The sequence below is a fragment of the Schistocerca serialis genome, chromosome 1, assembly GCF_023864345.2.
Source record: "Schistocerca serialis cubense isolate TAMUIC-IGC-003099 chromosome 1, iqSchSeri2.2, whole genome shotgun sequence".
NCBI lineage: Eukaryota > Metazoa > Arthropoda > Insecta > Orthoptera > Acrididae > Schistocerca > Schistocerca serialis.
In genome coordinates, this window is record NC_064638.1 from 979,117,909 (window position 1) to 979,134,232 (window position 16,324).

The following is a 16,324-nucleotide window of genomic DNA, read 5'->3' on the forward strand; positions in this document are numbered from 1 at the left end:
TCATTAGAGACGGAGCGCAAGCTCGGGTTAGGGAAGGATTGGGAAGGAAATCGGCCGTGCCCTTTCAAAGGAACCATCCCGGCATTTGCCTGAAACGATTTAGGGAAATCACGGAAAACCTAAATCAGGATGGCCGGAGACGGGAATGAACCGTCGTCCTCCCGAATGCGAGTCCAGTGTGCTAACCACTGCGCCACCTCGCTCAGTTGCAATTATGATATAGATCTTTTTAGTTATATTTGAGGCAACTTTTCCGTATCAATATGTATGTTTGTTTTACTCCAACCATCTGTTTTTGTTGCTTATATGAACTATATGTTACTGATTACGGTGTTAAATCATCCACATAACCATCGAATCAATCGACTTTGGAACTGTGAGCAATGAAACAGCACACATACAAAAGATGCACTGTGCAGTCCCACGATATGTTTATATTTTGTCGATCTACGGAACACAGAGATACGTGCGCCTGTCTGATACACACACACACACACACACACACACACACACACACACACACACACTCTCCAAAGCACGTCTGGCGAACATCAAGACAATTCATTGCACAAGCTTTAGATAACTAACAAACACTGAGGTTACGAAAGTCGTGGGGTACCTCGTTATATCGTGTCGGACCTCCTTTCGCCCAGCGTAGTTCAGCAACTAGACGTCACAAGGACTCTACAGGTCGTTGGAAGTCGCTGCAGAAATACTGAGTTATCCTGCCTCTACAGCCGTCCATAATTGGGAAAGTGTTAGCGCAGGATTTTGTGCGCGAACTGACCTCTCGATAATGTCCCATAAATGTTCGGGCGATCTTGGTGGCCAAATCATTCACTCGAATTGCCCAGAATTTTCTTCAAACCAAACGCAAACAGTTGTGTCAACCATAAAAATTCCATCGTTGTTTGGCTGTAAATTGTCTCCAAGTAGCCGAACATAGCCATTTCCACTCAATCATGGGTTCAGTTGGATCAACAGATCCTGATCCGTTCAGTGGGACCCGCAGACCCAGTAAATACTGTCCACACCATTATGGAGCCTCCATCCGCTCGCACAGTGCCTTGTTGACAACTTGGGTCCATGGTTTACTGGGGCCTGCGTCGCACTACAACTCTACCATCAGTTCTTACCAACTGCAATCGGCACTTATCTGAAACAGCCCACTGTTTCCAGTTGTCTAGGTTCCAACCGACATGATCACGAGCCCAGGAGAGACGCATAACGCGATGTCGCCCAGTTAACAAAAGACACTCGCTTCGGTCGTCCGCTGCCATAGAGCGCTAAGAACAAATTTCAAAGCTCCGTCCTAACGGATACGTTCATCGTACGTCCCACAGTGTCTTCTGCGGCTATTTCACCCAGTGTTGCGTCTCTGTTAGCACTGACAACTCTATGCAAACGACGCTACTCTCGATCGTTAAGTGAAGGCCGTCGGTCACTGCGTTCTACGTGGTGAGAGATAACGCATGAAATTTGGTATTTTCCGCACATTCCTGATACTGTGGATCTCGAAATTCCCTAACATCTAGCTCCAACTATCATTGCGCGTTCGGAGTCTGTTAATTCCTGCCGTGCGGCCATAATCACGTCGGAAAGATTTTCATGTGATTCACCTCGGTGCAAATGACAGCATCGCCAACGCGCTTCCGTTTTATACCTAGTGTACGCAATTCTACTGCCGTCTGTATATGCGCATATCGCTACTACATGCCTTTTGTCAAAAAAATGGTTCAAATGGCTCTGAGCACTATGGGACTCAAACGCTGAGGTCATAAGTCCCCTAGAACTTAGAACTACTTAAACCTAAATAACCTAAGGACAACATACACATCCATGCCCGAGGCAGGATTCGAACCTGCGACCGTAGCGGTCGCGCGGTTCCAGACTGTAGCGCCAGAACTACTCGGCCACCAGCGGCCGGCTGACTTTTGTCACCTCACTGTAGAAGCATGTATTACACAAGCCAAATATCGACAATGTGGTAACTGCTATTAAAAATTTCTATATTTATATGTAGCTGAGAAACAAACCGCATGGTGGTTTGGAGTTCATAGATGTAGATAAAGAAATTTTAAACCTTGCGAAGTGACGCAGTGGTTAGCATACTGGACTCGCATTCGGGAGGACGACCGTTCAATCGCGCGTCCGGCCATCCTGATTTAGTTTTTCCGTGGTTTCCCTAAAACTTTGAAAGAGTACGGCCGATTTCCTTCCCCATTCTTCCCTAATCCGATGGGATCGATGACCTCGCCGTTTGGTCCCCTCCCCCAAAACAATCAATCAACTAACCAAAGAAATTTTAATTCGTGGAGTAGATGCAGTTAAATAAATACTGGAAACTGGCCTAAGAGGTAAAGCAATAGCATATATGAAATTCTCTAGAAACTTCCTTCGCTGAGATATCTATGTAGTAATAGTGACATATATCTTCACTGAATTCGGTGAGGTGAATTTAAGTTGAAATTGGTAAGATTGAGATACACGCAACCTATTCTCTCCTTTTCGTAGGACGCAAGTAAATAGCACTACCTTTAGAAATAATATGAACACAACAGACAAGATATTCCCTTCAAGAAAAGATTGCTACGTCTTAATTTCAGCACTGGAGTCACAAAATTACTTTTCATGACGATTCTGCAATAACACAACGACCAAAGTTACTAGGCTACTTTTGGCAAGTAAACTAATGTTTAACTACGAGGAGCCTGCAGTAAGTAATGTAACACATTTTTCTTTAGACCAATTTCGGTTGAAACAATACTTGCTGTGGGATATCGTGGAATATTACGTCTTCATTGCCTAAACTTTCATGAAGTTCCGACAGGTAACGGCGCTATACGTAGTCTTCAAAACGACGTCTGTAGCGGAGCGGCGTTACAAGCAGAGAACTGTGATTGGATTTCTTTTGGCGGAATAATAGGGCACTGCAGATATTCGTCGGCACTTGCTGATTGTCTACTAGACCCGGCACTGAAGAAAAGCACGGTTAGTCATTAGGCGAGGCGCAACAAGGTCGCGCAAATCTGCTCAATCTCCCGTGTGCCGGGCGGCCGCGCACAGCTGTCATTCCTGTGATGTTGGAACGTGCGGACACTCTCATTCGAGGTGATCGAGGGATCGCAATGAAACAACTCGCTACTTAACTGGACGTCTCTGTTGATAGTGCTGACACACTCGTCTACCAGCTGGGCTAGTCAGAGGTGTGTGCCATCTAAGAGAAGATCACGAAGAGCAACAAAGTCTGTGCGTAGTAGATTTGGGTTACGACGTTGATCGTGATAATTTTTGGTCGAACATCGCTACAGACGATGAAACAGGGGTCCATCACGTCCAACAGGAAACAAAGCGGCAGACCATGAAGTGGCGCCACACCATTTCTCCCTGAAGAAAACGTTCAAAGCCGCACACTCAGCCGGTACATTCATGGTGACGGTCTTCAGAGTCTTAAGGCGTTATCCTGTTTGATGTCCTCCATCATGGTGCAACAGTCAATTCAGAGGTGTATCGTGCTACCCTCAGGAAACGGAAGAAACGACTTCAGCATGTTCGTCGCCACAAAAAATGCAAAAGAACTTCTCCTTCTCCATTACAATGCAAGGCCTCACACAAGGGTGCTCATCCGAAGGAAGCTCACAAAAGTTCATTCGACTGTTATTCCATATCCAGTCTACAGCCCGGATCTCGCACCTTTCGACTTCCATCTGTTTGGCCCAATGAAGGTTGCACTCCGTGGAACCAGTACGTGGGTGATTGGGAAGTTATTTATGCAGAAAGGCGTTGTCTTCGACGTCGACCAGCATAGACATACGATGCGGGCGTACAGGCCATCCCAGAAAAGTGGCGCAATGCCGTCGCGCTCAACGGAGATTGAAATCAGTGTATATGGTGTACTGGAATCCAGAAGAAAACAAACCTGCTTCTAGAAAAAAAAGTGTTGCATTAGTTATTGAACGCCCCTCGTATATTCGGTGTTTTTGTACTTACTACCACTTCATTGACAGTTGCTGTGTGGGTTTTGGGTACTTACTACCACTTCATTGACAGATTGGTGATGCCATTTTTATTTCCTCTCTGATGCGTTACAGCAGTACACGATTAAAACTGCTTTCTTAGTTATTTTAGACGCTGCTGTTGTCAAAGATCCTTCTGAATTAGGATTTTGAGCAATTTGCGCACTGAGAACTACTAAAAATGTGACGTCCATTACGTTCTCCGTCAAATTTGTTTGTGGACAGTATTTCATTGTTCACAAACGTTGGAATCCCGCACACAGTTCTAACAAGCGCTACTAATTCAATCCGAACGTCCCGCGCATATGCAGCCGTTCACACGACAATTTAGACGGCTGCGGGAAGCATACACTGCCGACAAGTGGGTCACACCGTTTTCAGCGATGAATCCCCAGGTTTTCTACCTCGACTGACCATTGTCAGCAAATATGACGGCACCGATGGGAGATAATTTACAAGTAGTCTGCCAGTGTTTTGGAAATCAAATACGCATGGGCATTATCTTATCGTCGTGGTGTGTAAAACATCAGATGTAACTTTAAACACCTTTGGAGTGATTCAGTGAACCCTGACCACAAAGCGGTAAGGCACAGTCATTGTATGCCCTGATTTTTTACGTCTTATGACACAGAACTGCGAGATCATCCTTCTATAGTACAACGCTCGACCAGACACGACAAGAGTCTCTATGAGCTGTCTCCATAACACTGGTACTCCTTTGATCAGAGATATTAAGCAGTCCCTGCCTGACACGTGTGTAGGGCCAACTTGGTTTCAACTTTATTCGAGTGCCAGTATACAGAGTATGTATGATCGGTTACAATATTTGTGGCCAGCTTACTCCAGGACAGGTTAAAATTGCGCACGACAGCTATCCCAGTCGAGTCAGTACATGCGGCAGGGTCTGACATGAGTAGTGCGCTCGTAATGTCAATTTTGTCGTCCATTCACCTGATTTTGTAATCATCGAAACACACACACATACCGTCTGAGCATATGAATCTTCATTTCACTTCTTCCTCTCTTTCTAGGCATTCAACCTTTTATGTCAGTGCATGTAGGCGGTTCCACTGGACACTTTTTTTTGTCCTGTCCTCATGGACAAGAAACTCAATCCCACTTGCATCCTGGTGCCAGTCATTTTAATATTGAGACTTGGACTTACGCAATAAGTCAGTAACGGGCTCATTTTGGAGATGCCTCTGTTGAGAAAGTAAAGGTGTGGATGTCAGTATTATCTCATTTATTCAAAAAAACGCCTTGTAGGTGTTAGTTGTCAAACTCACTAAGCTACAAGTAGGATGTGGCTCAAATGGCTCTGAGCACTTAACTGCTGAGGTCATCAGTCCCCTAGAACTTAGAACTACTTAAACCTAACTAACCTAAGGACATCACACACATCCATACCCGAGGCAGGATTCGAACCTGCGACCGTAGCGGTCGCGCGGTTCCGGACTGAAGCGCCTAGCACCGCTCAGCCACTCCGACCGGCCAAGTAGGATGTAAGCAGCACCTATTTTATACATCTGGGGAAACACATACCATGTGATCAAAAGTATCAGGACACCTGGCTGAAAATGACAAGTTCGTGACGCCCTCCATCGGTAATGCTGGAATTCAATACGGTGTTGGCCCACTCTTAGCCTTGATGACAGCTTCCACTCTTGTAGGCTTGCGTTCAATCAGGTGCTGGAAGGTTTCTTGGGGAATGGCAGCCCATTTTTCACGGAGTGCTGCACTGAGGATGTCGTTCGGTGAAGCTTGACACAAAGTAGGCGTTCCAAAACATCCAAAAGGTGTTCTACAGGATTCAGGTCAGGACTCTGTGCAGGCCAGTCCATTACAGGGATGTTATTGTCGTATAACCACTCCGCCACAGGCCGTGCGTTATGAACAGGTGCTCGATCGTGCTGAAAGATGCAATCGCCATCCCCGAATTGGTCTTCAACAGTGGGAAACAAGAAGGTGCTTAAAACATCAATGTAGGCCTGGGCTGTGATAGTGCCACGCAACACCAAGGGGTGCAAGCCCCCTCCATGAAAAACGCGACCACACATTAGCACCACCGCCTCCGAATTTTACTGTTGGCACTACACAAGCTGGCAGATTACGTTCACCGGCATTCGCCACACCCACACCCTGCCATCGGATCGCCACATTGTGAACAGTGATTCTTCACTCCACACAATTTTGCACTGTTCTGTTGTCCAATGTTCACGCTCTTTACACCAAGCGAGGCGCCGTTTGGCATTTACCGACGTGATATGTGCTTATGGGCAGCCGCTCGACCATGAAATCCATGTTTTCTCACCTTCCACGAACTGTCATAGTACTTGCAGTGGATCCTGATGCAGTTTGGAATTCCTGTGTGATGGTCTGGATAGATGTCTGCGTATTACACAATACAACCCTCTTCAACTGTCGGCGGTCTCTGTCAGTCAACAGACGAGGTCGGCCTGTACGCTTTTGTGCTGTACCTATCCCTTTAAGTTTCCACTTCATTACCACATTGGAAACAGTGGAGCTAGGGATGTTTAGAAGTGTGAAAATCTCGCGTACAGACACAAGTGACACCCAAACACCTGACCACGTTCGAAGTCCGTGAGTTCCACGGAGCGCCCCATTCTGCTCTCAACGATGTCTAATTACTACTGAGGTCGCTGATATGGAGTACCTGGCAGTAGGTGGCAGCACGATGCACCTAATTTGAAAAACGTAGGTTTGGGGGGGGGGGGGGCGTGTCCGGATACTTTTGATCACATAGTGTAAGAATTTTCAGATTTAATATGTTACATGTAGCCTATCTAGGAGAGGCGGCTAGCGCATAGGCACTTTGGAACTGCTGCACCTCAGGGCTCCACTCGAAGCTGTCAATAACATTTACTGTAATGAATCCTTTTTCCTTTAATTCTTTCTTTATAGTTCTCCAATTTATAATCCTGAAACTCTATGTCAGCGCCCATCCTCCAGTTTATGAAAAGACACGAAAATCTCTGTATGGAACTGTGCACTTCAAAGTTTCTGCAGCGTGGTGTTGGGGTATTGCGCGCAGGAGTACACAGGAACCCGCGAGCGAGGTCGCGGGGGAAGGTGGTGCTGTCTTTCCTACAGTGCAGAAAGGGTAAGGAAGGAAGGTTAAAGTTTAACGTACTTTGACATCGAGGCCATTAGAGACAGAAAACAAATTTGGACTGTTTCAAGGATGGGAAAGGAAATCGGCTGTGCCCTTTCAGAGGAACCATCCCAGTATTCGCCTGGAGCGATTTTGTGAAACCACTGAATACCTAAATATGAATGGCCGGACGCGGATTTGAGCTGCTGTCCTCCCGAATGCGAGTCCAGTGCGCTAACCACTGCGCCACCTCACTTGGTCGAAAAGGAAGAGCACATAGAGCCACTGCCGTCAAGGTACAGATAGTATACAGCTGTGAATTGATACTTCAGTCTTAAACACTGTATAGAGTTAGCTTTAACAGCTGCTTCTCGTTTATTATTGTACTAGCTGAGTACCATACTTTGCCTGAGTATATATTTATTCCAGTCTTCTACTAACTCATCATCTCCTTCCTACTCTCTCTGTCTATCTCCACCTCTCTTTCTCTCTCTCTGTCCATCTTCTCCTCCACCTCTCTCCGTCCATTTCCTGCTTCTCCTGTCCATCTTCTCGTCCCCCTCTCCCTGTTCATCTCCTTCTCTTTTTCTTTGTGTCCATCTCTTCCTCTCACTTCTCTCTGTCCATCTCCTCCTTTTCCTTTTCTTAGTTCATTTCCCCCTCTACATCTGTCTCTTCATCTCCCCTCCTCCAATCTCTCTGCCTCTCTCTTCCTTTTCTTGTCTCTGCTCATATCCTCTTCTTTCTCTTCTCCGTTCATCTCCTCCTCTGCTGTCTCTCTGTCCATTTTCCCCTTCCCTGTCCCTGTCCATTTCATCCTAGTTCTATCTGTGCCTATCTCCTCCTTTCTCCTCGGTATCTGTCCAGCTCCTTGTCCTACCTTTCTCTCTCCAAGTTATCACACACTAATACGAGGCTGGTGGTTTTTATCATACAAAAATTCTTGCCAGGCTGCAACTGATGTGTGTTCCAAATTTGACTAGTACGGTAGTCATTTATGACGTTATATTTCCTGAAATAAATATTGTACAGTGATGAAATTTTTCTGAATATTATGTGGTATATGTGAATACTTCATTGTAAAATGTATCACGAATACAGTTAGTAGTAAATTAGTAATAAATTCATTCATGTGACATTTTTACTGTACGAACAGTGAAAAAGTAGGTAGCAATATACTTTTTTTCACTATTACGGGGGATTCGTCAACGACAAAAAGTACTGTAAAGGTTTGAAATGATGTGTAGTTTCTTGCAAGTGCTCTCATTCTCAAATACTGGATGACTAAAGTATGAGCTACACTGCACTTTCAAACTCAGACCCCTTCTCTTTGATGGATAGGTGGTTCTTACCCCTACAGTGATTCTTTCCACGCAATTAATGATACGTGTACCATGTTTGGTTGAAAGCGATCCAGTGATTTTGGAGGATATGTGGACCGTACGTATATACACACATACATACATTTTTATAATTTTTATGGATACTTGGATATTTTATTCGTTCCGGAACTTACGGAGAACGAATGAATGACTGGATGAATGGAATACGAATTACAGTCCAGCAGGGCGTTGCAGGTTGTTCGCAAGGATAGGAACTCTGTTTCGTACTCTTCACAGCATTTTATTCTCGTTACATAGTAGAGATGACAAAGAGGCTAACCTGAAGTATGTGCACACGATTCTGTACCAGTAAGCAAGAATTTGTGTGCAGTGCGTTCTTGAACTATGATGTTCTGCATCGGAAGATTTAAATCTAGTTCCCGGATCGCATTTTGGTTTTACAACTAAAGTATCTTGTGCTATTGTCTTGAGAAGCCTTGAGAGGCTGATCTAGTAAGGCTGCTGGTAGTGTAGACTTTTCGCCGTCCTGGCTTAGCAGTCCGTTGCCCGGAGTACACCATCTTCAAGGTTGTCTTTACCTCGCACCCTCTGCTGTTAGTCGGCTTCAACCATTTGATATTGAACTATGATTAAATGTATCTGCCTTTTTAAACTTGCCGTTATATCAGTCAAAGCAGTCAGTAATATGAAGTTAGTAATTTTCACAATTTAAAAATGTATATAAAATTAGTGTCAAAAAGTAAAACTAAAGTATCTGTAAATACTTAACTAGACATATATGTAAAATTAAACTTTGTGTACTTGTCAATGCTTGCTGTTGTTGCCATACGGTAAATAAAAATAAATAAATAAATGAACTAAATTATGTCTCAAACGGCTCTCTTCTAAGGGTGTTATTGTCTAAAGAGAGGAGGGGAGGAGCGAGGAGGAGGAGGAGGAGGAGGAGGAGGAGGAGGAGGAGGGAGGAGGATATTTTCAGTATAGGCGTTTACACCTTGTGTTTAGAAAGAAAGAATTATTGTTCCTTCGTGTAAAAAAAACTTGAATGAACAAGTGTCTTTCGTTTACCTGTGTTCTTGCATCCGACCAGCTCGAGTCTTATACAGACGGTCCTCATATGCTCACTGAAGGGCACCACTCGCACCCTGGTTGCTATCACCGGAGGTTGAAGCCGTCGCTCCACCACAGTGGTCGTGTCGCCGTTCCCCACTAGAACCTGCACATGGTGACATTAGGACAAAAATTAGCTTTTACACGTTCTAAAAGTACATTGATTACTATAGTAAACACTCTTTTGGTTGAAAAATGCATGAGGAATACCAACTATTTGCTGGTAGTATGCATACCTTAGAAAAACTAGATGAATAAATATGAAGTATTAACGAACTGCTTGACCATGAGGGACATATATGTTACTTTGGACGACTTACTATAACTTTGTTCTTGTTGTTGATACCATTCCTTTCTACAATTTGTTGCACGCCTTTGTTGAAATTCCCCATTTTGGTATTAATAAACAAACATCATTGCTCGAAAGACAGATCTTACAGTGTGCACAGTCAGTAGGATTTCTTGTTGTTACTGATTTGGGGATGCATGGTTCTCCTTCAGGGTCTTGTATGCTCCTTAACATTCTCAGTGAATCTTCTGTTTCCGGAAAATGCTTCCTTGATGCAAAGTGCTCTGCTACAAGTGAATTTCCAAGTCGCCACAAAGACCATTTCCTTCTAGTCAGTTTCCTTGCATTCCAATCACGGACAATCTAAGTCCACAAGGCATATGCATTATAAGCAACAACATCAAGAATACATTAAAAAAAACCGTCATGAGCCATCTACTGTACCTGTTAGCTGATCGTACATAACTACAGCCCCTTTGGTTGACTATTATCTAAAATCATTTTTGGCTTCTTATCAACCGTCACTGTTTTCCCTGTCATGCTGGAGAGTGCTCGTAAGTACAGCATTCGTATTTCTCTCAGGAATATAATTGGCCACAGTAGTGTCATTTGTAAAGTAAAATGAAGAGCTATGAAACTCCTTGTTAGTCATAATTCGTGGAAGCTCTGGCTTATTTTTCCGTATCCTTCCTAACATTGTAAGTTTGCTTTTCAGGAGCAGCTGTCCTACATTGTATGATGCAAAAAAGTGTCACATGTTATATTCTGACCTTGAAAATCAGAGGCGAGATGAGGAAATTCATTACCTGATTTTTTTTCTGGTGCCGCTCTGCTCTCCTTTCCTGTAACAATTTGGGCTTTCAGTACATATGAAGATTTGCTGTCACGAAATGTCCAGATTTTGATCCCATATTTTGCCGGTTTGCTTTAGAAGTACTGCTTGAATGAACAACGGCCTCTGAATGCTACTAATTGCTCGTCAACCTTTAAAATTTATCCTGGATTATACAGCTTAAGGAGTACTTCTAACCAATTCTGCCAGTTACTAAGAATTGCGGCAAGTTTATTATTACATCGTCTTTCCTATCTTGTGGATTTCTTATCAAATTGCGAGATACTCAATATTTTACAGAGTGTTTCAAGGGACATTGTTCCTCGAAATATGTTCCGCCCAGTATCCTTATTCCACAATTTTTTTTTTTAAATCCCCATGAGATCTATATACACCCGCAAAGAATAAGAGCCTCAAATATGCGTGAAAAACATAATCATCAATGGTTGTCCATTGTTGACCATAAACTCGTTGCCCCTCAATATTTAACATCTCTGTTACCTCATTCTGAAGTGCTGTACAAAATACCATTCAAATGAGCTTGCCTACCAGGTAACTCATCGGGTGTTCTCGATTACGTTCGAAGTGGGTAGGCGGCCTTGTTGTGCTGGTGGTTGAAACTTCCAATCAACGTTCCTAGTTTTGGAAATGGGAATCTGCACACCATTTTGTACAGGCTGTGGACTTTCTTCACTGTCATCAGAAGACTCGTTTTCAGGCGCATTACTGACATGATCATCTAACTGGGAAAGTGATGCTTAGTCTGCTGAGGTATTAACTAATTCTTCCGACTCAGCATCAATCTTTGATGTAATCGCCATGACGTCGCAATTCAGACTGATCACGAATGATGGTGTTCAATCTCACAATCCAAACTGAGCAGAAACAATGTATAGCTCGAACAGTTGATAAGTGCTAATAACAAGTTCAATGTTGTAAACGAAGCGCCTTCGTTGATTTGTTGAATATGGAGAGTAAGTATGAACAATAAAAGTAATTACTACTATAAAATACAACAGAACACCAGAAGATATTTAGCATTAAAGTAATCATAGGAATTTCGGGTCACTATGGCCAGAATGTTAAGTTACGTATGTAACTATTTAGGTTTATGACCAAACGACGTAAAATATTTTGAAACTTTTAAGAGCAGGAGTTATGTAGTTTGCAATTAATTGTTCATTTCTAACGTCCTGCGGCTGTGTAAGAGAAGAAAAGCGGGATGCACAAGGAAGTGTATAGTCATCCGCGATACAGTGTTCAGTGGGTTTGCGGAGTGCGTAAGTAGATGTAGAAGGAACGTTGGTGACAATTAACAACAAACCCACCTCATACTGGAAACGTTAGTCAGTCCCGCGTATTACGAACAGCGATAAAAAATTTAACTCTTTTCAGCACTTCTAATTAACAGTGAAATCGCGTGACGCTTTCGATTTAAATCGTTCATTCATATTTCAGAACTTAACGCTTCGGTTTAATTTGTGAAAGAAAACGCAAGCTGAAAGGAACAACTGGAGCAGTGAAAGCTACAAAAGTTTCACTTCGTTCGATATCGTCTGGAAAACGGGCTCGCTCGTCATAATTAAGGGAAATGTTATTGAAACTGGAACACAATAAATAAATTCTGCGCTAAAGACATACGTTGCGTCGTCCGTCAATACGTAAGAATTTTACTATTTTATAATTGTGCGTATAATGTACTTTGAAAATGTTTCACACTCTCTTCCCATGCAAATGCACAGGTTGTATTAGGAAGAAACTTCAAAAACATACTGCCTCACCGACACTCTTAGTTTTGTCTGCATTTTGCCCTACTAAACGAATTGGTAGTCTTCAGTTTACTAATTATGTACATCTTGATACATTTGATTTCTTCTGACGCTTTCCTGAAAACCAAAAAACCTGCTAGTGAAGCCTTGTTCGCGACGAATTTCTGCATTCCTAATTCTGTGCAAAATCGTGACTTTTTTCTTGTAACAATGGTTCATCTGCGGGAATATTTTTATCGGTGGTTAGTTTGTTAATTACACGTTCCATAGATCATTTGAACGATTCTTCTATCGAAATGATGTGGAACGTATCATTCTAAGGAGAGGCATAGATGATCAGTGTTAACATTAATGGACACATTATTATTTTTAGTACTACTCATGCAGTTAAACGTTTTTTTTACTGGTTACCAATTTTTAATTAGAAATTCGTCAATAGGATAGGAGCTGTCCAGGAGAAATGATTTTAAATAAGATTAAAAACTTGTTTCGTTACCTGTGAGACATTTTATGTTATTGCGCAAATGATCATAAATTTTTATTGTTGCATATTGAACTCCTCTGTGTGTTTTTGTCCAATCAGTATTTTCCCCAGAAAATTATTATTGATTGATCCGTTCCATGGAGGCTTTCCTTGTCACGAAATTCAACAGCAGTTCGGTTTATCCTGATATATCCATGTTCCACAGAACTCTGTGACCGCAATCTTTGTCTTCTTTGACCTGTTTATAATTGAACTGAGAGTAGTCATATTCACTTCGTGTTTCACTTGGCAAGTCGCCGTGTTGGAACGGACGTACAACTTTAGGTTTATCACCTAACAAATATCTTCAATTTTTCCCTTGGACATCCTGAGAACGAGATGTATGTCCTTCATCTAGGGCAATCTCGCTTACTGGGATCCTGGTACTTAAAAGACTACGACATATTGGGGCCTCTATCTTGTGAGTAACAGAGAGCTCAGGAGATGAAAATGATGGACACTGGCGATTAGTTGAACTTAAGTTTTCTCACATATGCAAATTCGACTGTACTGATGAAGGCATGCAATTATTTATGAAACGAATGTGAATTAACCGGAGAATAAACGTTTCACACGTTTACGCTTTAGTTACCAATGTTGGCCTTGCCTTTTCTGAAAAGATTTCAAGAAATGAATAAAATTGTTTAGATGTTTTACCAGTTTGTGCATTAAGAATCTCATAACTTATTTACTGAAACACTACATCCGGGTGTGCATGGCGGTCAGACCGTGCCTTCAACCGAGAACTTAGTCACATGAATTTACCAAAAGTCTCTCGTTATCAACCAAATGGCTATAGCTCATCTTTAAATCTTTGTGGTTCCGAATGGACGTCGGTGCCTAGCAAGGCACAGGTCGTGGAGCGCCCGTACGTATATGCTGTATACCAGCACGGTTCTAAAGTATGTATGGTGTTTCTAAATTACAATTACAATGAAAACGCAGCAGAATAATCACAATTAATGCCTTTCAAAATATAATCGAGACTTCCATGTAACGTGCGTCAGTATGGCCGAACTGTAGAATTACAATTAAAAAACTAACTGGAAAATAAAAAAAGTTTATTTTGTAGAGGGAGGTTCTGTTGGATATGTCTATTATTCCTACTGTTCAGAAATGACGTGTCCTTATATATGCTACTGATATCGATATGAAGAGCGAACGTGAACGGAAAGTCATCTCATTAATCAACGGGTGAAGTAGGAAATAGATCAGTATTAAAAAAAAATGGCTCTGAGCACTATGGGACTTAACAGCTGTGGTCATCAGTCCCCTAGAACTTAGAACTACTTAAACCTAACTAACCTAAGGACATCACACACATCCATGCCCTAGGCAGGATTCGAACCTGCGACCGTAGCAGTCGCGCGGTTCCGGCGATCAGTATTCGATAGCCTGTTTGAGGATAACAACATTCGGTAGTTACTTGAAAGTAAGTGCAGAATTTAAATAAAAGTAAGAACCGAATGCTAGTCGTAGATTCGCACTAGGGACCTTACGGTTACACAACTTATTCTCTATACGCTCAGTTACCACCGACTTTGGTAAAACAGTCGAAGTTTTTTATATTTAACAACTCTCTGATATCTCGAAAGCTTCAAGCCGTGTCTTTGTTGTACATGTTATTCGTCATGGAAGCAAGATATGAGAAAATTTACACTCCCTGAATCAAGGAACAGTCTCCATTAAAAAAAAAAGACTTCTAGCAGAAAATTTCAGTAATAAACTCTATATTTTCAAGTCTAAGATGAAGCGTTCCTTGCGGCACACACTTATTTTGTACAGGGATTCGTCACCATATTTTACACTTTACCGGAGGAACAAAAATAAAAATTAAATGAAAAATAAAAGATTTTTTAAAAGAAGTTGTATCCGTCAGTTACCGTAGAAAACTTTTATTTTTACAACTTCAATTTCGGAATTAAGTACGTCATCAAAGGATGCGCTGCAGACGATTGTGCTTCAGGCCACGTCTAACATTAAAATCCTCCGATATGTATATGTTATCGTCGTATCCGAGCCTTATAACTGTAAGCATACAGCAACATCAAATGAGTGCAAGACTGCGTAGTAGTAAAAACGATGTAAATTACATAAAATAATACAAATGTTGGCCTACGTAACACGAATCTCAATGGGTGCAATTGTGGGAAGAACTTTCTGCTACAGATGGCGAATATCATTTTTAAAAAGTTCTATACGGCTGCTAACCCCGGCCATGAGAAGGTAATAAAAGGTAAAAGAAGACGGCGTGAGGATGGCTCCAACACAGTGTTCACAAAGAACAAAAGTCATGCGATGCTTTGATGTTTGCATGATGATCACGATGTGACGAACGCATGCGGCTTACGCTATTGCTTCTAAGTAAAATGCAAGTAAACTGAATTTCTAGAGATTGAAGACAATTTGCTAAATTTTCAGTTTCCTTCCCGTTCAACTATCCGCGAGCAGCAGGTCATTAGATACAAATAATAGTTTTAAATATAAGAGTACTAGTCCTCATTAGACACTACGTCCACTATTTTAAATACTGCATGGTTAAAATTAAAGTGCAGCTACTCACGGAGGTTGAGTGTGGATGTAATTAGCGTATGACAATGAGACTTGGTAGATACTGTAGGGCGTTAATGAGTAACCAATTTAATCTGGAATAAAATTAGTTCCGAATTTGGCCACCAGCTACAAGCCTGGCGCTGTACAGCATCTATTCGATGTTTCCGGTGCTCATATTGAGCAGTGTGTGTAAGCAGTGGTTAATTGTAAAATCAACAGTTGTGTGACCTTTTCTGCCCACGTCCCATTCCTAAATACGAGGGCTATCCACAAAGTACATTACGTTTTGGAATTAAAAATAAACAAACAATTGGAATTTTTTTTTATTATATACAGATGAAAGCCACACTTAAATACTACTTTTCTACATAGTTGCCATTTAAATTAAGGCACTTATCGTAGCGATGGACGAGCTTGGAAGTTTCTTCGTCGTAAAATTCGGCCGCCTGCGCCTTCAACCACGTGGTTACCTCTTCTTGAAGCTGTGCGTCGTCATCAAAACGCTGCATAGCCAACCACTTCTTCATTGCTGGGAATAAGTGGAAGTCGCTCAGTGCCAGGTCGGGACTGTACGGCGGATGAGGAAACAACTCCCACATTAAAGATTCGAGAACTTCACGAGTGGCATTTGCCGTGTGGGCCCGGGCGTTGTCGTGAATCAGCAAGATCTTTGAGCCCATCTTTCCCCTGCGCTTGTTTTGTATTGCTCTTCTGAGGTTGTGCAGAGTTTGGCAATACCTTTGAGAGTTTATTGTAGTGACTCTTTCCAGGAAATCC

At 42.3% G+C, this 16,324-nt stretch overlaps 1 protein-coding gene across 3 annotated transcripts in view; it reads right to left on the reverse strand.

The window, feature by feature from the left end:
• The window catches only part of LOC126412923 (discoidin domain-containing receptor 2-like), a 911,045-nt gene that overhangs the window by 225,033 nt on the left and 669,688 nt on the right, over positions 1 to 16,324 (reverse strand). For all 3 annotated transcript variants that reach the window (XM_050082831.1, XM_050082824.1, XM_050082815.1), the window contains exon 5: positions 9,540 to 9,687. In XM_050082831.1, coding sequence (XP_049938788.1) covers positions 9,540 to 9,687 — 148 coding nt within the window. The remainder of the gene's footprint in view (positions 1 to 9,539; positions 9,688 to 16,324) is intronic.